General features: G+C 35.3%; 1 protein-coding gene across 1 annotated transcript in view; it reads right to left on the bottom strand.

Moving 5' to 3' along the window:
• The window catches only part of LOC130049094 (uncharacterized), a 45,333-nt gene that overhangs the window by 3,956 nt on the left and 15,809 nt on the right, over nt 1-25,568 (bottom strand). Inside the window, exons 3-4 of the mRNA XM_056146207.1 lie at nt 24,002-24,068; nt 6,822-8,342 (exon numbers count right to left, since the gene is read on the bottom strand). Coding sequence (XP_056002182.1) covers nt 6,822-8,342; nt 24,002-24,068 — 1,588 coding nt within the window. The remainder of the gene's footprint in view (nt 1-6,821; nt 8,343-24,001; nt 24,069-25,568) is intronic.

Here is a 25,568-nt window from a genome sequence, read left to right as displayed (position 1 = left end):
TATTTTCATAAACATTATAGCGGATCCAAGAGAGGTGGATGCTGTAAATTACCTTATGAACACTTTTTCTATATGACCTACCTATAGACTTGAAACTTTGTACAATGCTTCATTGGCAAAACGGGCTATCGGAACCATTATTTCGTCTCCAATTCCGTCCCGGTTTCAATATTTAGTATGTGCAACGATACACGTTTTTTGCGTTAACTTGGGCAACTTTTCGAGAGTAAGCAAATGCTGTTTTTTTTTTTACTTACTATCAGATATAGTGAGTTCAGGCACATTTAAACGTCGTTTTTGAAAGCTTAGGCGTGGGAAAGAAACGGAGAAAATATGTGCCGTTATATTTATATGAGCAATCTGAGTTAGCAAGAAAAGCAGTTCTGCCCGAACTCCTAGATCGTAAAGGGGAAGGGGATATCCTTCAGTACATGTATATGTACGAGTTAAATTCATCGATCCAACCTTACCTTTCCACTACCATTCACCGCTACATCAAGTGACCAGCTAATAAATCGATCTTTGCATGTACTGATAACAGATGTTGTATGTGATAATTTAACGCGATGTCAAGAAAGCGGGGGGTTGTGGATTGGGGGCTACGTGTTGTTGTGTTTACAGGTCTGGAGGTCGATGCATAAATTGTGATTATTTATATATAGTTGTTTTAATGACTGGAGAAAATATCATTAAGTATGGTTCCATGTAAAAATCAGGCAGAGGGTGATAAGTCGATATAGTCCCGAGTATAAAGAGAATGAATGCCCATGCTCTTTTAAAACGTTTATCTTCAAAAACAAAACTGAAAATACATTCAACATGTTCAATGGAATCCTTTATGATAAAATAAAGATATAATTTATCAACTTTTGTGTTTTACCCTAAATAATTCATTGAAAATATCTTTTATTTGAAAAATCATTTTGAATTCATTTTTGCTCTATGTAATATGAAATGTAAAACATTTATTACAAAGCATCTGGACATTTAAAACTTTGGCTAACAATTCTAGAAACATGATATGGCTCAAATTTTAAAATAAACTTTGTAGCACTTGATTTCCTTATGAATCCTTTGTAAGAGTGGAACAAAAACTTTTAGTGAAATGTACGTTTTTACAGTCATATAATACATATGGTTGTTCAGGAAAAATAAAAATGAGAACAGAAACTGCAGACATTTGAGTCATTAATATTGTAAAATTTGGACAGTTTATATTGACTTTATATAATTTTATGAAAATACATGTAATGTAGAAATGGGATTGTTTTAAATTGAATTATGTAGTTTAAAAAATGTAAGTTGACTCATTTATCATGTTTATGGCACTATCTTTTACCAAGTTTGATTACAGGTTGCTTTCAGATGACAAAACAACTGTGTTTTGCATAATCCATGTAGATATTAGTGTCTGTAAAGTGAATTGAAAATGAATTCTTAATCATTTCATCAATACATTCCATTATCTATAAGATTTTTTAACAGTTGCAACTTGTAAGTTTAGATCCTTTATAAACTATATACTGATAAATGTACACGGAAGAGTTCTTTGAAGCTTACACATTTTATTTCAAAATCATACTTTTTTTAAAAGTGTAACCCGAAACAAGGCATAAACATAATAAATGAACAAATGAGCACAGAAATATATTTGTTACGAACATATTTACAAAGCAGAGACAGATCCAGAAAAAAAATATACGGGTGGGAATGGAGCGGTTGTGACTCATGTCTGTACCTTCTTCATCCAGAAAGGGGTGGGTGAAGAGCCCAAAATTACATAAAATAGACCATTTGAGCTATTCTATGATGCATCACATTATACATGTATTTTTGCATGTCAACACAACTTCATTACACAGTTCAACCCATTGGTGTTTAATTTTTTCATAAGTTGTTTCCCTTTCGAATTTAGGTACATTAGGAATTTCAGTTGAAATAATTTGAATAAACACCATATAAGAATGCTTTCATGTTTATTTGACAATTTGTCGTTTATTTCTTCATAAAGTTTTGATATTTTGTTTGGATTCAAATTTTTAGACTGTCTTGATGTTCAACATTGAGTTTATGGACTCCTTTGCTTTCCTTTTGTAATATTGTCTTGTACTTTCACTTGGTTTGATTGATTTTCCTCCTGTCACCACTTTAAGTATGTCCTTGGGTTTTGCAGAGACCTACAATACAATAAGATAGACACTGATTTTCAGGACACAGGAAATTACTTATTTTTCTCTCCTCATTGAATATATAATATATATTTCTTTAGTTTTTGAGAATATTTGAACATTTTATATCATAAAACTTTCAATTAAAGTACACACCTCAGAGCGTAGTAATCATAGTACACATTGATATTTAAATTATACATATAGTTAGAAAGAATAAAACTACTAAAACAGCATATAAAACTTTTGAAAACAAGAAATGCTTAAAGAAACTTGTATATGGCATTGAGAAGGTGTTCCAAATATTCTAAATCAGTGACAAGTAGGTTCAGATACTAGTCAGGGCAACAGCTGTATCAGGTTTTGAGTCTGGTTTCTGAGTGACCAATATTTTTCTATAATGGGGGGGGGGGGGTGACTCTCATTATAAGAAGGGGTCATATAGTGCTTGTATATCAGGGTTATTTATATAATACTGCTCTACCAAGTTTGAGGTTTATGAAACATTTACAATGTAGATTCATTGGTACATATGTGCTACATGTATTTACAGTTATGTATTTACCACTATAGAGGTTTTCAATGCATGTAGTGATGGTAATGACACTCCATGATGCTGGTATGAAAACTTTAAAGAAATATACATTAGCTAAATGACTTGATCTTTGTTATATTTATATATTATTATTAGAAATATACATTCAAGAACCCATGCATTGACCAGTCCCCATGACATATCAAATTGAGGCAGACTTTAAATAGTAACATAATAGATATCTATGGAATAATAGTATGCATATATTTTTAGAATATGAATTCTGATTTGTCAAGAGCTGGATGGTGACCACTAAAACAAATGATTTTGTGCATATGAAATAATATTTAAAAAATTGTGTGTGTTTATATGTAAAACTTATACGGTACCAATTTTGATGCACCAGAATACCTTGAAGGGAAAAAAATGATGTCTATATAAAATACAAGAAAAAAAATCCTGTCAAATCTGATATTTGAACCTGGTACCTCCAGCATGCTAATCCGCTTACCTAACCACTACTCTATCTGTGACTTGAATAATTGGGAATTATATTAGATACTAAACATTGCATCTCACAAAGTCGTATTATGTCTTGCATTTTTATATGCAAATTCGACTGAAATCTACATGTAGTACATAAAACACTCTTTATAGAGATGATACCTACTCCTACTGATCCTCAGTTAGGCATAATCTACATTTCTATCTGAGACAGGAAGCGTTTGCGTGGAGAATACGTAGATGTCTGCTATTATTGCAGACCATTACAAATGAAACATGCCGTCGATTAGGCCTAAAACATATCATAGTGTAACTGTTGAAAGTATGAGACTTTTTGAAACAAGGGAGTGGGTGTCATCTGTACACAGTCGTCTCATACAATGCTACATTGTATAATACAACATTCGTTATGATTTTTATGCTAGTAATAATAAATATTGCGAATTTTGACTTATTAAATATGTAAATCACACCATTTGAAATTACCAGAATGCGCCGACTTGGTGACATGTCATATAAGATATGTTGCTCGGTCTTCGTTGTCGGCTGCTCCACACACTGAAGATAGAGACACCATATGCATCTATGTATTTCTGACACTCTCCGAAGGTAAATATATTCGTTTCCTTTACATAAGGCTTGAGGGTAGATCACACTCTGTCGGAATATTGTCTTACACGGCATTCAGTTTTGGATCCGCCATATTCCGCGCACTTAGCGTGTTGACAACGCAGCGCCCCTAGCGATCATCGAGGTTAAATTCAAGAACGATAACCGAAATTGCATTAAAATCGAAACATTCAGAGAGGTTTTAAAATGTTATATTGAAACTTTCAAAAAAAAAAAAATTATTTCAGAGCATGCCTTTTTTATTTGTTTAATGTTATATAATGATATATTTTCATACCCGCTTTGCTGTTTTTTAGATTTCAAAGGGATTATAAGTAGTGTTTTGTATAGATTTGCACTAAGCGTGAATTCTCCATGTTCATAATTATCTGTCCATAATTTTGGAACAAGACGAAATAAATCAAAACTACTTTGTACATTTGCTAAACATATTACGGTGAGTTAGTATGCTAAGTTTGGGTTCATTTCGTGAAGATGGACTTATCACGAAAATGTTGCCTGATTTTTACGTGGAACCATACTTAAGAAGATATCCACATAAGTACATACGGTGAGGAAATAAGCTTTTTCAGTTATCAAACATCAGAAATTTAATCAAACAACTCGTGTTTTAGTACTACGGTATTTACTTGCAACATCTTGAAAAATAATCTTTAAACCAGGCAGATATTTTTTGTATCTGAAATGAGTCGTCTTTAGCCATCACTAATTTGTATACAAGAGTTGCCCAAGTGAAGCATACTTTTCGTAACTTCTCTTTGTGAAGAGTTCCAAAATTTTCTCGTATTGTAGATGTACCTATTGTTAGGAGAGGAGGATCTATTTTTTCCCTAAAAATTATAGTCGATGTAAGAGGGGTGGAGGATGTAAAATACCTTGTCAACACGTCTCCTATATGGCTTATCCAATAGACTTGAAACTTTGTAAAATGCTTTATTGCCATTTGCAGATGGTCGTATTATCAGGACAGGAAGATCCAATTGTTATCCTTAAAGCTATAGTGGATATAAGAGGGATGGGGATGTAAAATAGCTTGTGAACAATTCTCCGACGATATGGTTTATCCGATAGACTTGAAATTTTGTACAATGCTTCATTGCCATTTGTAGATGTGCATAGTGGTGGGACAGGAAGATCCAATCATTTTCCTATAAGTTATAGTAGATATAAGAGGGATGGGGATGTAAAATGGTTTGTGAACGCTTCTCCTCCTATATAGCTTATTGGATAGACTTGAAACGTTGTACAATGCTTCATTGCCATTTGTAGACGTACACATGGGCGGGACTGGAACATCCAATCATTTTCTTAAAAATCATAGTTGATTTAAGAGGGGTGAAGGATGACAAATAGCGTGTGAACACTGCTCCTCCTATATGTCTTATTCGGTTGACTTGAAACTTTGTGTATTGCTTCATTGTCATTTGTAGATGTAGCTATTATCAGTAAAGGAGGATCCAATTTTCGTCCTTAAAGCTATAGTGAATCTAAGAAGAGTGGAGGTTGTAAAATAGCTTACGAACATGTCAAAGTACCGTTTATCGTGTCTATGTTACTGCTCATGCTTTCTCCTCCATACCATGCGGTACATAAAGTGGTGGAGGTTGTTATTTGGAACACTTTCAATTTGGGGAGCTGGGGATACATTGCTTTTAACAAAACCAAATTGTCTGTATTTATGAAAATACATTATTTATCTTTATTTTGTTAAAAGCACATGCAATGCTGTGGAAATGCATCTACACTTATACTTTTAAATCTTTCTATCATGTTAATCATATTACACATAGAATAATGATCGAAACATCTTAATGAGATAGTAAAATCTTACTAGTGTATTCCACTTTGCATATAATGTAAAACAAAGGAAATATATAATTATCTGTTTATACAATTGGATTCAGAAACTTATTATTGATAATGATGATTGCACGTATATATAACTAAATACAATTTATGAAAATTTAGCGTATTGGTAAATAAATTATCTGTAATTAATTACACTCTGTTTTAAGTCCATGACGTTGAATGCGTCTTTGTTCCTAAACCAGCGGATAATGCATCCGAATCACGTGATATCATCCTTTGTATAGAGCGAGCTATTCAAAATAGGTCATTGAGTTCAAACAGATTTCCACAATGAAAGGACTCTAGTAAACCTTTTTCTAATATTTTTAATAACATCGATATTGGTTAGTTATCGCCATACGAAATTTTAAAAAAGTTTTTTTTATAGTATACAAAGACAGCCTAAATGATTTAATTGTACATACTATCACCCGTATATTTCCAGATCTGTAAAAGTATGGGCGGGCCAAATGCCTACGAGAATTTCAACTAATGAGGAAACCCCAAGTTAAACTTGGGAGTAATATACCGTCTGTGACGAATATATACGCTGTGTAACATGAAAAGTACAAAGGTTAATGAGTTGAATGATGTAAATATTAACATGAAACAAGGAAATATGCAGCTATAAATATTTTGGAGACCGACAGCATATAGTTTCATCATTTTCGGTAGTTTGTATACAATTATATCGAGGTCATTTCGAACAGTGCTAAATAAATTAACGGCGGTATTCTGTGAAATCATTTATATTCGTGACGGCCAATTTACGTGGATTGTCAAGATGTTGCACTTTCGTTGGGATACAATTCCGTGGATATTTTAAGAGTATATTGAAACATTAAATACATTGTGCATTTCGTTGTGGTTTGAAATTTGTGACAAATGGGTACCCACGAAAATTGAGCCTTTACGAAAACTAATGATTCCCTGGTAGTCATTTATAGAAGAACACAATGATATACATCTTGTCAAAACTTGAATGTTTTCCCATCATGATTTGTCAAGACACTTTGGGTTATACTATTTCAGTCAAACTCATGGTCCACACAAATAATTGAAAAAAAACCCCATAGAAATGGCACTTGAAAAAAAAAATCAAATTAATACGAAATTTGATAATACGTATTACATACCAGCTCCGCTTAACTGACTATCTGAAACATCAGAGAAGTATCCGTCACGAGGGTGTCGATCTGTAATCTCTACGAGGGCTGCATCAACACTAACATTTGCTGGTTGTCCTGGATCAAACACTGCTTTGGTAATTTTACCAATTTCATTTTTTTCTTTATCAAATACTCGTATTATTTCTCTCTTTCTGACATATTCTTTTGCCACTTGGTTTTGCAACGTATTTCTGGGTAACACAACGTGAGCACATGTTAGAAATGCCCTACCAGGTGGATTTTGCAGATCAACAAATCCACCCAGAGTTCCAAATTTTGCACAGCCATCTGCACTTATATTTTCACTCATACGTAGTCCTTGTACAGCGAGGTTGCATGTTCCTTCTCTGACATCAACTTGAAATCCACTCACTTGCTCTGGAAATATATCTTCTCCAAAAGGTATCACCCCTTTTACATGGCAGTGGATAACAAGAGTTGGCGTCTTTTTTACCCGGAATGAACTCGTGCCAAATCCTTGAGATCGAACATTCGATATATTAAGCAATGTTATGTTACTGTGATTCTTGAAAAGGTCCGACATTTTTTTTTCATTCACATGCTTAACGATTGCTTCTGTTGGGTCTTGTACATCAAACTGAAGTAATCTTTGTACCTCTGCATTGCATACATTTTCTGATACTAGTATGAGATCGAATCCCCAAAGGGAACGAAGTGTTTTTCTATGTGTGCTTTCCTTTACAACAACGACTATAGTATCAAATCCCGAAACTTTATGTTGGCGCATTGACTCAAAAAATGTAAAAACTGGTCTTTTTTGTGATTCACTTCCTAGCCATATTTTAGATATCTTATACGTTGATGCATATGTTTTGCGAAATGCTTCTTTGATGATCTCTGCAATAGTATGAATTGTTAAATTATGGTATCGTTCTTCCACACATAAGACATCGCACAATTTTCTCCAATAGCTTCTTGGTGCAAACATGAAATAAAATCTAATAGAATTCACATCTTTCTTTTGACCAACGAGTCGAATTTTATCGATCAGGTATCGAAGGGTATGCTGATTTCTTATACCATGCAAAGTGTGTGTATTGGATTGGCAGATTGTTTTCTTTTGGGAATTTTCACGATCCATAGAATTGGAAATCGATCCACGACGCCTAACGTTCATAATAGTGGGGATTGTTGGATATCCGTTAAACGGAACATGGAAGGCAATGACATTTATAATCAAGGTTAAAACGTCTAAGAGCATATTTCCTTTCAGAGTTTTTAAATCTCGTTGCATATTATTTGAGCATATGCATTTTGTGTTCACAGAAAATTTTGTTTTAAGCATTTTAAGAGCATCCTTAGTAGCTTTTTCTACCCATTTTCTCGATCGGTCCTTGTCACTTGGATACAAGTATCTCGCACTCTTCACTTCAGTTTTAAATTCTCCCCGTATCCAGTTTACATCCCTTTCTATAGCTTCAAGTATTTCATCTTTCGATTGATCTTCGAATTCAGGATCCAATACAGCTACAAATGTAAATCACTTGAGAACTACATATCACAAAATAACATTACTTGAACTCAATTTATTTGTAAACAAATCTGCAGTTCTAAACAAAGTCAGATATTTTTATCAATCATATCAATACACTTTCCGTATCTACAAAAAATAGCATTATCACCTTCCCATATTTATTAAGCATTTCTATTATTATCTGCATATAATATCCCCGGTTGACAGGGGATGTTTACTCCTCCTAGGCACCCGATCCCACATCTGGTGTGTCCAGGGATCCGTGTTTGTCCAACTATCTATTTTGTATTGCTTATAGGAATTACGAGATTGATCACTGTTCGTTATCTTCACCTTTAATATAGTGTTTATGTTTCTCAATTGATTGTGCGATATCATGTTCTGGTCAATTTTCAAATCTAGGCAGGCTACTGAAAAATAAGCTGGTGTTATAGAGCTTTCAACAGTCGTCTTTAAAGTCAGAGTTTAGCAATGGATTAGAGCTACCAAATACATATACTCCAAATCTAATAATTTCTTGTCAGATGAAATTTCACAGTTTACACTTACTACAACACTGTAATTTTTGCTACAATCTCAACTCATTTTTTCCATAGCCCTTTGAATATCTGTATCAGGATCATGACGTTGTCACGAGGGGTATGAGGAACATAATTGCCGTATTTCGAGAGTTTGTGAATACATGTATTACAAATTAATGTCAATTCTGATATGAACTCCAACCCGGAAAAGAGACTATGTGAGATTTTATAGTTAATACCTTCTGATTGTCCTACTTCATGCATATGTCGTACATAACTCTGCAAGGAAGGAACGGTGAAAGTAGCATCATTTTTTCAATTGATCATATTTATTGACCAAAATACCTTACTGTACTAAAACGAGGTTTTTAATCCAAACCTCAATCCTAATTCGTAAATGGGGATGGGGGATCCTTCTCTATAAGTGAACCATTCATCAGTTGGAACTTACAGTATTGCCATTAAGTATTGCTGTCGAAAAATGGGAGGGGGGGGGGGGGGGCAGTCAATTCATCTCACTTTACATGTAAAATTAAAGCTTGTCAAAACAGGGTACCCCCTGTTTCTATATTCATTCATATGTCGATTCGATACACCGTAGGAATCCGGGTTAGAATGGGTCCTCAGTATCCCTTGCTTGTCGTGACTCTTTATTTTGTATTCTTTTTATGAATTATGAGATTGATCACTGTTCGTTATCTTTCATCAATTTGTGTTTGAAACAATATCGAAATGGGGCTGCTACCGTGAAATTTGTTTGCGGTTTCTATTCTTATCTTTATGAAAATCCAAATTTTTGCATTGATGTTTGAAAATTGCTTCTGTCCAAAACCACTTTTTTTCTGACAAAAACGTAAAATATTACCTGGTACATGTATATGGGTTTACATAAAATGTTTAAGTTTTAAATATTCATGTTTGAAGTCATGTTGCTTGTAATCATGTTGTGTGACATCGTGACAAATCAATATGGTTGAAATAAACCCCAACTATACGCCGATTTCTACATGTACATCATTGACTCCTAGAAAACATGTTAATATCTATGATAAGAAATATTTGCGTATTGAAATGAATTATCATATTAATATCTATTGGCCGGGGTGGAAGTGTTTATTTTTATGAACAGAACCAACAGTAGGATTCCATGTATCAGAAGTGAACCCAACACCTCATGTAAGAGGATGAAGTGCAAACCCAAAATTGAGACCAATTGACATTTTGGTTTTGTCACAAACATTTAACCAAAGGAAGATTTCTACATCCATAAGTATCCCCCTAATATATACCATTTATGTTTCATACATAATAAAATATTGTTTAAATTAATATATACACGTCCTCCTAGGTGGGGGTTGGGCATGAGGCTAATAACCTCATCTCATAAAAACAGCCTTATTACAGAAATCAATACTAGACATCAAAATACAGCAGGAATCCTTGAGGAAACGAGTTGTTTAGGTCTAAACAACAGTATGAATGTTCAAGGAGAAAGCCTACAGAGGGAGTCCTCACGCAGGAATCGTAGCCTCATGGATCCCAAAAAAACCCCATCAAGCTTGGCACGTTGAACGTAAGGACCATGTACCAAGTATCAAAAACAGCCCAGGTCATCAAAGAAATGGAAAGATATCAAGTTTATATCATGATTGATTGAATATTGTCTTACGACCCTCTCGAGAATATTTCACTCATATGGGGACGTCACCACTGCCGGTGAAGGGCTGCAAAATTTAGGCCTATGTTCGGCGCTTATGGCCATTGAGTAGGGAGGGATCTTTATCGTGCCATACCTGCTGTGACACGGGACCGGTTTTTGCGGTCTCATCCGAAGAACCGCCCCATTTAGTCACCTCTTACGACAAGCAAGGGTACTGAGGACCTATTCTAACCCGGATCCTCACGGGGAGTTTCTATCATGGGAGTTAGTTTATATCATGCGAGTTAGTGAATGTAGATGGACTGGATCAGAAAAGACTGTCTCAAACGACCATACCATCATTTATTCAGGAAGATCAGACAATCAACATATGGAAGGAGTTGCAATTATCATGAATAAAAAAAGTTCAAGAAGCTTGATCTATTTATGCAAAGACCACGGTAATCCAATGGTATGCTCCAACAAATGATGCAGAAGACGACATCAAAGATGCTTATTATGAAGCTCTTTTAGCACAGATTAACAAACCACCTCAGCATGATGTATTACTAGTTATAGGATACCTAAATGCAAAAGTAGGCAGCGACAACAGCCAACATGAAAGATCTATGGGTAAAGAAGGATTTGGCAAAATGAATGAGAATGGAGAAAGACTGGCAAATATGTGCTCATCAAATGGGCTTGTAATAGGTGGAACTTTATTCAAACATAGAGATATCCACAAGATAAAATGGTACTCACCAAACAACCGTGACAAAAATCAGGTCGACCATATAATTATAAATGGAAAATGGAGAAGATCACTCCTCGATACAAGATTCTACAGAGGAGCAGATGTAAATAGCGATCACTGTCTTGTAGTTGCCAGACTGAGACTCAAACTTAAGAAAACATCAGATGCAAACAGAAAGATCATTGATATTAAACGTCTTAATGATTATGAGGTACAAAGGAAATTCTGCATAGAGTTGAGGAATAGATACAGAGCGTTAGAAAATCTTGAACCAGATGAAGATCAATCTTTGGAAAGTAGTTGGGAGAACATCAAACAAGTCTACCAGCAGAATGAAGAAAAAAACAATTGGATACCGAAAACAGAGCGACAAGAAATGGCTGTCTCAACACACTTGGAACACTATTGAAGAAAGAGCAAAACTGAAAGAAAAAGCCCTAAACACAAAGTCAACAAGACTCAGAGAAAACTTACAGAAGGCTTACAGTGAGAAAGACAAAGAAGTTAAAAACTCACCTACATTGGTAAGTTGGCAGACGAAGCAGAGAAAGCAGCTTCTAAAAGTGACCTAAACACCGTATACCAAATAACTAAAGAACTATGTGGAAAGTCCACCCAAATTCCACCTGTGAAAAGTACCAATGGCAAAATGATAACAACAGAGAGAAAACAATCAGAACGATGGTTCCAACATTTTAAAGATGTTCTTAATAGACCAGAGCTAACTACAGTATTTGAGGGAATACAACAACAAAATGACCTCAATATAAACACTGGACCACCATCAAAAGAAGAAATAGCCAAAGCCATCAAATCAAGGAAATCTGGTAAAGCTTCAGGCATAGATGGAATTCAAGCTGAACTACTTAAAGCTGATCTTACAACATCCACAGACAATGTACAACCTTTTCAATACCATCTGGATAAAAAATGAGATCCCAAAAGACTGGTCAAAAGGCTTAATTGTAAAACTTGCCAGAAAGGGAGACTTGGGAAATTGTGACAACTGGAGAGGCATCACCTTTCTCTCAGTCCCAAGGAAGGTTTTATGCAAAGTACTTCTCAATAGGATATATGAAGAACTGGATATTATCCTACGACAAGCGCAAGCAGGATTTAGAAAAGGAAAAGGTTGCATAGACCAACTTTTTGCACTGAGAAACATTATTGAACAGTCAATTGAATGGAAAACACCTCTCTATATAAATTTCATTGACTTTAAAAAGGCCTTTGATAGCACCCATCGGGACACTCTTTGGAAAAAAGTAAGAGCTTATGGTGTGCCAGAAAAGATAGTGACCCTCATGAAATGTAAGAGCTTATGGTGTGCCAGAAAAGATAGTGACCCTCATGAAATGTTTTTACACACAATTTGAATGTGCAGTTCTACTCAACAACAAAGAAACTGACTGGTTTGCCGTGAACTCAGGAGTAAGACAGGGTTGTATTATCTCGCCTATATTATTCCTTATTGCCATCGATTGGGGCATGAAGAAAACAATAGGTGACTCAAAAAGAGGGATTACATGGTCCATTTTTTCCACGTTAGAGGACCTTGATTTTGCTGATGACATTGCCTTACTGTCATCTCGGCATGATCATATGCAAGAAAAGACACAAAGACTCAGCCATTTTGCAAGCCAAATAGGACTCCAACTGAATGCAAATAAAACTGAAGAAATGAGATTTGATGTGACATCTTCAAGTAGATTGAAAGTCAATGGTAACGAGATCAAGCAAGCAGACACATTTGCTTACCTAGGATCAGTGGTAAGCACCGAAGATTCTACACAAAAGACATCAAAAACAGACAATCAAAAGCAAGAACAGTCTTCAACAAGTTACGACCCATCTGGAAATCAAATCAATATAGCAGGAAAACTAAAGTTAAATTATACAACAGCAATGTAAAATTAGTACTAATGTATGGAAGTGAATGCTGGAGAGTCACCAAAACAGGCATGAGATCATTATCAAGTTTCCAACACCACAACTGCCTGAGACAAATATGCAGAATATTTTGGCCAAATACCATCTCAAACACAAATCTCCTGAAATTAACAGACTCCTCTTGCATTATAAAAGAGATACGACAAAAACGACTCCGATGGCTTGGACACGTCTTGAGAATGGATGGAACAACAATACAAAAAAGGGCTTTACGTTGGATACCACCAGGCAAAAGACCAAGGGGAAGACCAAAAACAACCTGGCGAAAGACGGTCGAAAATGAGTTAAAGAGTCTTAACTTAACTTGAGGAGAAGCAGAGGCAAAAGCAAAAAACAGAGCTGAGTGGCGAAGTCTTGTAAGATAGGTAGGTAGGTAGGTAATGCAAGGTGAAGATAACGAACAGTGGTCAATTTCATAACTCCTTCAAGCAATACAAAATAGATAGTTGGGCAAACACGGACCCCTGGACACACAAGAGGTGGTATCAGGTGCCTAGGAGGAGTAAGCATCCCCTGTTGACCGGTCACACCCGCCGTGAGCCCCATATCCTGATCAGGTAAACGGAGTTATCCGCAGTCAAATCAGTGTGCCAAGAACGGCTTAACAATCGGTATGAAACACGTCAGACAGCATTTGACCCAATGCGAGGTTGTATTGACGAACTAGATCGTTATAACGACCATAGAATTTGCGAAATGCTGACTTCAATCGAGACTGTTGAAATCCCTGTACCATCGACTTGTTTGTCAGTAGCTTACCTCGATTTAAAAACTGATATAAACACAAGTGCGGGTATGGGGATATTCTACTTGGGTATAACACAAAGATCAAATAAACTTCATATTCTCACACAACGTCAGTATGTGGAAATTCAGTTGTAGTATCCCAGGCTTTAATACTTTAATTATGAATGCATTTGTTTCATATTATTGTTTTAAATTTTAAATAAGTTGGACAACACAGTTTACAACTACTATATACAATATAAGTGATACAGACACTACATTATACATTTCCCCTCCATTTGGAAAAAGAGACAAATGAGACACATTGCGCACCTGAGTCACGTTGGCACTGCTGTTGTAATTTAAAGATTTATATTCAATTCCTATTCCCGAGAAACAATTATCCCCATTAGTGTGGTCCCAAGGATCATAACATAACCGTGATACAAGATCAAAAAGTCAAAGATCATGAAAGGTGAAGATCACGAACATTGATCAATCTCATAAATTCCATAAGCAATACAAAATAGATAGTTGAGCAAACTCGGACCCCTGGACACACCAGGGGTGATATCAGGTGTCAAGGATGAGTAAACATCCCCTGTCGACCAGTCACACTCGCCGTGAGCTCTCTATCTTGATCAAATATCCGTAGTCAAAATCAGTGTGTCACGAACGGTCCAACAATCGGTATGAAACACGTCAGACAGCATTTGACCCAATGAAAGGTTGTATTGGCAAATTAGATCGTTATACCGACTATAGAATTAGCAGAATTCCGACTTTAAACGAGACTGTTGGAACACCTGAACCATCAGTTTGTTTGTCAGTAGCCTGCCTGGATTTAAAACCTTGTAAGATTTTGCCATAATGAATCAATAAAGAAATTATCAAATCATACCTTAAACAGTTCAGGAGATATAACCTAGGTTAACATTCCTTTAAAAGTAGGTCAAACACTTTGATGCGAAAAGAAATATTTTATCACGATGAATGTATAAATGATTTCTGAAAGATGAACAACTCTTCGTCCAAAATGTGAACGATTATATGGTGTATTATTTCAAGTTCATTAAGATATGTCTAATTGAAATATGAATGAAAATGAGTATTGTTAATAGCCAAAACGTCGTCAATATATCTAAATGTCGAATGAAGGCCACAACAAGAGATTTGTGTCTTCTCATATAAAAGTTTTTGAATGAAAAGTGAAACAAGAGATGTTTGTAAAACACATATGCCCCTCATGGTGCAAAATTGAGTTATACACACACATCATTTAAATTATAGTAGTATCATCAATTCAAAATACTGAGCAGACAATGTCTTCCTATGTCAAGAGTGGATTGACCATGTGACCTAAAAATCAATAGGGGTCATCTACTCCATATGCTGTACCAGTGTACCAAGTTTGGTGTCAATCAAGCAAATAATTCCTAAATTATAGGAGACAATATATTACTATGTCAAGTTCAACCATTGACCTTTGACCATGTGACCTAAAAATCAATAGGGGTCATCTACTCCTGAGGATGTACCAGTGTTTTAAGTTTGATGTCTGTCAAGGAAAGTGTTCTCAAGATATTGAACGGACAGTATATTCCTATGTCCAGTCTGACCCTTGACCTTTGGCCATGTAACCTCAAAATCAATATGGGTCATCTACTCCTGAGGATGTACCAGTGTTTTAAGTTTGATGTCTGTCAAGCTAAGGGTCTCAAGATATTGAGCGGAGAGTATATTCTGACGTCCAGAGTAGACCGACCCTTGACCTTGGACCTTTTGACCTGAAAAACAGTAGGGGTCATTTTCTACTCATAACCAACCCACATATGAAATATCATTATCACGAAGTTAATTGTTCTCAAGATATTGAGCGGACAACATGTGGTCTACCGACAGACACACCGACAGGTGCAAGCCAATACGCCCCTCTTCTTTGAAACAAAAACAAACCAGCAGTTTGACCTTGACCTTTGACCATGTGACCTGAAAATCAATAAAGATCATCTACTCTCCAGGGGCAACCCCTGTACCAAGTTTGGTTGTTATCAAGCAAAGGGGTCGAAAGATATTGAGCGGACAACACATGGTCTACAGACCGATCGACAGACAGACCGACCGACCGACAGTTGCAAAACAATATGCCCCCTCTTTTTCAAAGGGGGGCATAATAACGAACAATGATCAATCTCATAACTCCTATAAGCAATACAAAATAGAGAGTAGGATAAACACGAAGCCCTGGATAAATTCTGCTTCATAAGAATATAAAATCAGGTCAGCTAACAAAGGGTCACAATTCGTACCAATGGAAATCCTAACAAACTGTTGGAAGGTCTGATCACCAAAGAAATGGAAACTCTAGCATTTATTTTTAATATTTCAATTTCAGAGTACCTCTTCGTGTAAAACATGTAAAAACTTTGATTCCCTATTGTAGCTCTATCCTACCGGGATGGCTATGATTTGCACAAACTACCCAGTGGTTCTTGAGATTTTTGAAAATGACCCTATCCTACTTTTATATATATATTTTAAAATTACACACGTATCTACCCTTTGAAGGAAGCATTACTTTACCCAAGGATGATTTGTGCCAAGTTTGATTGATGAATAGGTGATAACGAACAGTGATCTGATCTCATAACTCCTATAAGGAATACAAGTTAAGAGGTGGGCAAACACGGGCCACTGGATATAGCAGAGGTGGGGTTAGGTGCCTATGAAGAATAGGCAACATATATCGACCGGTCACATCCACGATGAACTCTGTATTTTCACATTTAAACGGAGTAATCCGTAGTCAAAATCAATGTATAAGGAAAGGCTTAACAATAGGTGTGAAACACGTCAGACAGTGTTTGACCCTATGATAGGTTGTATTGGCAAACTAGATCGTTATGACGACCATATAATTTACGGAACGCGTACCTTAAACGAGACTGCTGAAACCCCTGTAACATCAAGTTGTTTTCAGTAGCCTGTTTCGATTTAAAATCGATCGTACGCACAACAAGCTCAAGAACCCGTTGAGAGATAAAAACACCATATGCAGATAACAATATCATTATATATAGCTTCTCCACCGTAAACTTCCCATATTTATGTAGCAATATTCCATTATCACCTGCATATGGTGTTTATATATATCAACTGGTTCGATATGCAAGAGCTTGTTCTGCGTATAGTCAATTTTTAAATCGAGATAAGCTACTGACAAACACATTGATGGTACAGGGGTTTCAACAGTCTCGATTGAAGTCAGCATTTCGCAAATTCTATGGTCGTTATAACGATCTAGTTCGTCAATACAACCTATCATTGGGTCAAATGCTGTCTGACATGTTTCATACCGATTGTTAAGCCGTTCTTGGCACACTGGTTTTGACTGCGGGTGACTCCGTTTACCTGAACAGGATATAGGGCTCATGGCGGGTGTGACCGGTCGACAGGGGATGCTTACTCCTCCTAGGCACCTGATCCACCTCTGGTGTGTCCAGGGGTCCGTGTTTGTCCAATTACATGTATCTGTTTTGTATTGATTGTAGAAGTTATGAGATAGATCACTGTTCGTTATCTTCACCTTTCATATGTAGGGAGTTGACGATGGAAAATCTGAAATGATCCCTTTTGTCATTGACCCATTGATTCTGAAGAAGAAGTCAATCGAAATTATCCCGTGGGGATCCGGGTTAGAATAGCGCAGGTGTGGCACGATAAAGATCCCTAAATATTTTCACACATTCATTTTGTGGCCATATTGTCCCTGGCCAAGGATTCATGAATTTCAAAATCTAGGTATAGAGACGCATGGACCTAATAATTTTGCATATAGTTATTCTCAAATATACATATGACAGAAGAGAAGATTTTCGAACTGAATATATGTTCATTATCTAGTCATATTGGCCCCTCCCTGACCCAGAGGTCACGAATTAAAAAATTATATCAGTTGAGGGATTTGTGAACATTTTAATCATGTATTTAGTTTTTTTTCCATATGTGTGGAAGTAGAGAAAAGTTTTGAAAAAAATGGTATTTTTTGCATTTTTGTCCGAACCCATGGGTCCCTAGAGAAGCTAAGATAATAAATTTCACAATTTACATTTCTTTTATCCTAAAGAAGCGCTACAACAAAAATATTAACATTTGACCTGATAGTTTTCAAGAATAAGTTAAAAATGTAATATTGTTAACGGAGGATGCACGACGATGTAATTAATAATGTAATTTATCATGGTTAAAAGTAAACCTACTGACGTTTAATATGTCTAGGTATTTTTAATTGTTGAATAACAGAACATCTTTGAAATGGATTTGTGTTCCAAATAACTCCTCCTAGGCACCTGATCCCACCTCTGGTGTGTCCAGGGGTCCGTGTTTACCCAACTATCTATTTTGTATTGCTTGTAGGAGTTATGAGATTGATCACTGTTCGTTATCTTCAGCTTGCATATTTATAAAAAATACTTAGAGCAGACAACTCTAGAAGCAAAGTTGGTACAACAGGTTTACGTAAACAGAACATACACACTACACTATATATCCGAGCGAATTGTTGTAATTAGTTTATCAACAAAACTTGTTTGTTCACAGACAGTTCATTTGATCTGCAGGAGTATCAGACGGTATAATTACATTGGCTCATCGTTGACATATGGTTGTATGGTTCGTTTGCATTGGGTAATACATAGCGTTGTCCTAATGGTGTTTTAACCCTCTACAATTACGCTGTGTGTATAACATAAACATGTGACTTTCTGTGTAACTTTCACTACTCTGTTGGTTGTAAATTGGAAATCCAATGTATATTTCCAACGTCAGACCGATCCGCACTTTCAACATTAAACCAGGTTGGATCACCGTTATAAAATATAGCTGGTAGTTTGGTGGCCCTACGTATATTTCATATGTTGGACCTACATGCTAGGGCAATGTTAGACCACTTTGCTCTTACATGTACAACGTTGCATCAACGCTGGGGTATAACAACTGATTTCATCAGGCAGATTTTTCAAAAACTTACACATGCTGTTTTTGTTAACACACGGACATGTATGTAGATCTATAAGAAATGTTTTTGCGATATTGTCGACACCAGAAACAATACATAATTATACATGATTGGACAATGCTTTTCATTATCGATTTATTAAAAGAAAAAATATCGATATAGATATAATAAGAATGTTTTGGAACGCACTCAAAAATGTTAGAAATAACAGATGGCACCACCTTTCGCCCCCCAAATTAGGCTGTCCATTACAGTATGCATTTATGGCCAGTTCATTTCATACCATATTTTTCTAGTCGAGACCTAGCACCCATATGAATTTCAACAACGAAGTTAAAATATATATTTATCCCCAAATGATTCAGATTTCAAATTGTATATTACTTCGATTGTTCATTACTCCAAGGGTTCAATAGTCCAAAAGTCCATTAATCCGATTGCCTACACAGTACGTCAATTTACTAGGGACAGAATCGTAACAACTCAATACTGAAGATACCACTAACTGACGGGTATTGCTAGAATGCGGAACAAAAAAACGGGATAGGACGGCAATAATGTTACGAGGAGCCCAGCATTTTGTGGAATCAACTGTATGCACCACTATATGTGACAACAATTAACAAATATTAAAATAAATATACTGAAAAACTTAAATTATGATTCAACCCCTTTCGAATCGTATGTCTTTATTCTGGCTGCCAATTCAAGAACATATTATATGAGCCTCTCCTCAAACATAGCCTATTTAAATCGAACATGCATTTAATCGAAAAAGATATGTTTAAGATACATTAAAATTGAACTTGAATTTGATTTTATTTTTACACCTGGATAATATGCATTCATGTATCACATCAAATTTAAAGCAAACGAGTCCGGTGTATATGAAAGGTTTTCCTCACTTGGGATCAATATCTGAAAAGGTGAAAAATCGTACATGCAGTAGTATCCCCTGGATTAGTGTTGAACCGGAAGAGATACTACGGGAAAAACCCCGATTGAAATAAAATCAATAAAAACTAAGATGAATGAACACTCTAGCGAGATTCTTTTTCAAATATATAAAACACTAACAGATAATTCATGTCTGAATGTAATAAAAAAGTCACCTTATCATTAATTTGAATATTTAGATTAGAAATAATATGTCAGGAGTCCTCGCCTACATATGATTGAAGTGTTACGGTTACTACATGTAAGTATCTGTTACTTAAAAAAATAAATCAAACACAAGATGTTTCACTTGTTGACTTAATAAAAATCATCGTTATTTTATACATACCGCACCTTGTTGTAAGTACACACATACACTGTATCATGTGTAAATATATGTGCGTTAAAGATGGTTTGCTACGAGAGGGAATGACATATAATAAACATTGTGTGTTTTCTTCGTTCTCTACCCATACACTGTAGGTGTCAGACTTCGCCAACACCCCTGTCAATACCGAAATTCAAGACTCTTGTAAAACGCATTGTAAACTCTTAGACCAACAATTTAAAACTTAACTTAATCAATTTATGGTGTAGAATCTTTTACCTAAGATGTGTAATACTCTTTATTTAAGTCCCCCTTTTTCTGACCCCCATTTTTGTACTTGTTAATCATATTTTACTACTTTTCGTCATTTACTTCAATAAATGACATTGTTTCACTTCTGCATGGTGTTACGTGTTGTTTGCCTGCTTTTAACAAAAAAAAAAAAAAAACAAAAAAAAAAAAAACAAAAAAAAAAAAAACAAGTTCAGTCGAATGGCAGGAAAACTAAGGAACATAAAGATAAACATGTTTTATTGTTTGTAAACACATTACCAAAAGAAGGTGTTGCACAGAAGCGGTAACTTTCCCTAATCGGAGCTTTGTGTCTGGTATTTAAACACCAGTGAGGTACATGTAGAACTTACCTTCATTCCTATTTAAACCCTTATTTCGTATTTGTCATTTACATACCTTAGGGATTCCCCAGTACTAAGGGCAAGCCTAAAAAAATGTATGTGTCCGTACATAGTCTAAACATAATTTTTTATATCTTGAAAATTAAACATTTAATTTTTCTGAGTATTAGACACAATGTATAGGGTTACGAGTGTATCAAATATTTAATATTCTATAATACTACAGTCTAAAAGCTCTTATTATCGTGTGCATTATTTTCTACAACCATCTACATAACTGTGACCACAAAAAAAATATGGGAAGTTTAATACGCATTAATAAAGTTCAACAGAATTCCAAGTGCATGCACCTGAAAACATTGATTACCATAGCAATTTTATACTGGAATACATATTGTCTTATCCATTCAAACTGTTCAACAGTTACTAATCTTGTTTGACATTTTTCTTTCAAAGCTTTAAAACCTAAGAAGCCTTGACTTTTAAAACACAGGTAGCATATGCTGTGTTCGGCGTGTTTGTTGCGACTCCCATTCACAAACTAAACAGTGTCTAGGTTGGAATTTTATTTCAAACTCAGCACATTGAAAGTGTTTCAGTTAAGAAAAAAATCTAGATGGAAAATGTAATATTGAATTTTTTTTTTGTGTCTGTGAGGGATTCGAATCCGGTCGTTAAAAAGGGTAACGTCTTTGCACTTTTATGTCTACGACCTTATCCACTAAACCAAGCAGTGGAACTTGCGTATCAATGGAAAATTAATGTACAGGTGAAGTTGAAAATGATATAAGTGAAATCGTTTCAATTTTATCAAAAAGTTTTAAGTCTGCATGACATTACAGTTTCTGGTTCATCCAATGTATCGTCTATTCTTATACCCCAATACGTGTATTTCAGCTTTGATTTATGATACAGGTAGTTGAGACTTGGAACTAGTTCAAATGTTGTAATTTATTAACTTGGTTGATATATTTTTCCAAACAGCACACCGATTCTTTAACAAGTTTAATAAATTTACTCGAAATTTTATATCTTCCCCATTAATTCAAAAATTTGATCTCTAGTGTATCTATTTTATGTAATGATTGATTTGTGTTGCTTATGTTGTGTTAACACCGACAGAAATGTAAAATTTATTTGAATAAATCTTAAGTCACAAGGTCACGTTTAGAACACTATAGCTCGATCACAAGCGTTGTGACCCCAGTTTTTCTTTTTAATTTCCTAATTCTCCTTCGATGTAGAAATCAAAAATACACTTCCCGAAAAATATAAGGGACTGGTTCACGTTTTTTGAAAGAAATATTTTTCATTTGTGATGTTAAAAAATTAAAAATATAGCTTATTTAATGTTGTCAACGAAAATTTGGACCGTCTGAATGTAAGGATAAGAGCAATATTTTAGCTTTGATTCTGTGTTATGTAAACAAAGACTCGAGTCTTTTTATGTACCAAACAAACCAGTGAAACGTTAATATTGTAATTCAAAGCATATGTATTTTGTACAATTACAAATTTTAACTTTTAAATGACACATTTTAACTAAAAGCATACTTGAGGTGTGATATACATAATAAACTTGGATCAATATCCATTTATTTTGAAAACCCCGTAAACAATAACACACCTCAATCTTTGTTTTCAAAACAAATAATAAACTCTCTATAATGAGCTTCCGTCAATGTGAATAACCTTAATTTTGTGTGAAACTTTCTAAAACATATTAGACTGTAGATTTTGATTATCTAAAGTGAAATACAAAATTTGGAGGAAAATCGTGAATCAGTCACATTAATGATGACGTGGCAGAATATTGAACTTGATGAAGACAGATTACACGAGTTCCCGGTATGTCTCGCCTGCTTTACGAGTTCGATAACATGACGGAGCAAGCGGCGACCTTTGATCTGGAGTATATTACATGTAATGAATTGAACTGCGTTATATGGTGCTCAGCCAACGAGTGCGTTTTGAATGTAGAGGTGTTGAGCTTTTTCCTTGATATTGGAATGGAGAAGAGTTGCATTCCACCGACACAACCAGTGTTCAACGTCTCCTCCAACACAATACAGCATATACATCCAGTCACCGCTTGTTTTCTTCCTTTATATCTAATTCAACTTATAACAACTGCACCTTTAATTTGGCATATAATCCATTTAATTCTGCACAGTAACTGTACCTGACATGAACGCACTATCATTAAGCGTGATTGTTTCATTAGGGGTTTCTACAACGCACAACCATATCGTTTTGTTGTTGTTTTCATTGTTACATATGTATTCCTACGCGCCCTTTCAAAACGTTAATTCAAGATGGGAGAAACTATTTGTTTTTTCTATTTCAAAAACATAATGAAATGATAAAAAATAAAACTTATAATTCTTGGACGGAATACTTTTTCATCGAAGTTTTCAGCCTAATTTTTCGTTTGATACATGCATTAAACAAAGAATTATTAGTTGCATTTCTTAAGTGAAAACATTTGTATGGTATAAAAACAAAAGAAACCTAATAGAACTACGTTAGATAGCCACTTTTAGTGTAAAGAAATATAGAAGGAAAAAGTATTGTCTTGCACGACAATAATTATTCAATTACAACAAATACACATTATGATCCTCCTTTGAGGTTAAGCAGTGTTTAAAATAATTAGATACTGGTGTTATTACGGAAGAATTTTCATTGAATTAATTTTTTGTGACAAAATGACAGCTAATGCCTCTTTAAACTATTGATTGTTTGAGGCCTCTTACTATGATCAATTTTAAATCAAGGCATATTACTGATGACTGATAAATCAGTTTAAAGCCATCATTTCCCAAATTTTATAATCGTTATGATGATCTAATTTGCAGCCGTTCATCAATTAAAATGCTGTCCAACGTTAGGACGTTCCTTGCATTTTGATTTTGACTGCGGATTACTCCGTTTACCTAATCAATATATTTAGGGTTCAAGGCGGGTGCGGTAGGTCAACCGCGGATGCTTACTATTCCTAGGCACCTGATCTCATCCCTAATACATGTATGTTCCTACCCTCAATTTTGTATTTTTTATAAGATTTATAAGAACGATTGTTTGTTCGCTACATTCACGTTTATTTTACATTTCAATTAGAAATGCAAGAGAATATATGCACTTACCCCATTGATAAGGCGAACTGGATCTCTCAGAGAAGGCGCTGCCATTAGATACAGAACTCGAATCAGCCTGCAAGAAACCAATTTATTTTGTCTTCATATTTTAGCAAGTTATATACAATGTGTGATTAGTCAATGTGTAGAATGTGAAAAAACAGCCTCCAATGTTTTATATCTGTTGAATTAATCCAACTGCAGAACATCCTATCTAATGCCTGTAGTGGATCTCCTATTATAATAACTCTGAGAAAGTTCAATATGTAACTGGAACTACTCGCTCTGGGATGTACATTTGTATCGTAAAGAGGTTAGCACTTGAATTTTGTAAGTTGATCATTTTCTTAAAAGTACGTTTTGTATTTCTACATAGAGGAGACATTTTGACATTTAAAAGAAAACATGGGGTAATAGTGCTTGATATACGAATCGCGATGAGCGGCACGTTATTTCTAATTTTACAGACAACAACATTGATTCAGTGCTTGAACATCACCACAACTTCAACGAGAAGGTTCGATGATAGAGATGAAATTGAATTGGAGAATCTACTTGATTCTAGAGATATATTTTCTTATTGAGCTACAATGTGCTCCATTTAACCTTTTTGCACATATAATTTACTTAAGATTTATTCGCATAAACCCGATTTGTATATCGGTGTCAACATAACCGTCACATATAAATTATTGCATGTAATATATACATACAACATACATATGTTTTCTACCAAGCTTAATGCTTACAAATTGGAAATGAATAGCCATTTAAGATCAATTTGCACTTGATATACACAAAAAGGTTATTATATAGTTTGCCTTAACATTTAAAATGGACTTATAAACAGTGGCGTTATAAGTTAAAATTTTGATTTTGATCTCAGGTTCTCCATCGTCAACTTCCCATATTTATGTAGCAATATCCCATTACCACCTACATGCAAGGTGAAGATAACGAACAGTGATCAATCTCATAACTCCTACAAGCAATACAAAATATATAGTTGGGCAAACACGGACCCCTGGACACACCAGAGGTGGGATCAGGTGCCTAGGAGGAGTAAGCATCCCCTGTTGACCGGTCACACCCGCCGTGAGCCTCATATCCTGATCAGGTGGTATTTATGGTATTTATATCTCTCAACTGATTCAATACGCAAGACCTTGTTCTGCGTATGGTCAAGTTATTACATCGAGGCAGACTACTGACAAACAAGTTGACGGTACAAGGAATTCAACAGTCTCGTTTAAAGTCAGCATTTTTCAACTTCTATGGTCGTTATAACGATCTAGTTTGCCAATACCCTTTCATTAGGTAAACTGCTGTCTGACGTGTTTCATACTGATTGCTAAGCCCTCCTTGGTACACTGAGTTTGACTACGAATACATCCGTTTATCTGATCAAGATTTTGGGCTCACAGCGGGTGTAACCGATCGACAGGGGATGCTTACTCCTTCTAGGCACCTGATCCCGCCCATGTGTCCAGGGGTCCGTGTTTGCCCAACTCTCTATTTTGTAATGCTTGTAGGAGTTATGAGATTGACCACTGTTCGTTATCTTCATCTTTCATTT

The sequence above is a fragment of the Ostrea edulis genome, chromosome 8, assembly GCF_947568905.1.
Source record: "Ostrea edulis chromosome 8, xbOstEdul1.1, whole genome shotgun sequence".
Lineage (NCBI taxonomy): Eukaryota > Metazoa > Mollusca > Bivalvia > Ostreida > Ostreidae > Ostrea > Ostrea edulis.
This window is presented reverse-complemented; position numbering and strand designations above follow the sequence as displayed.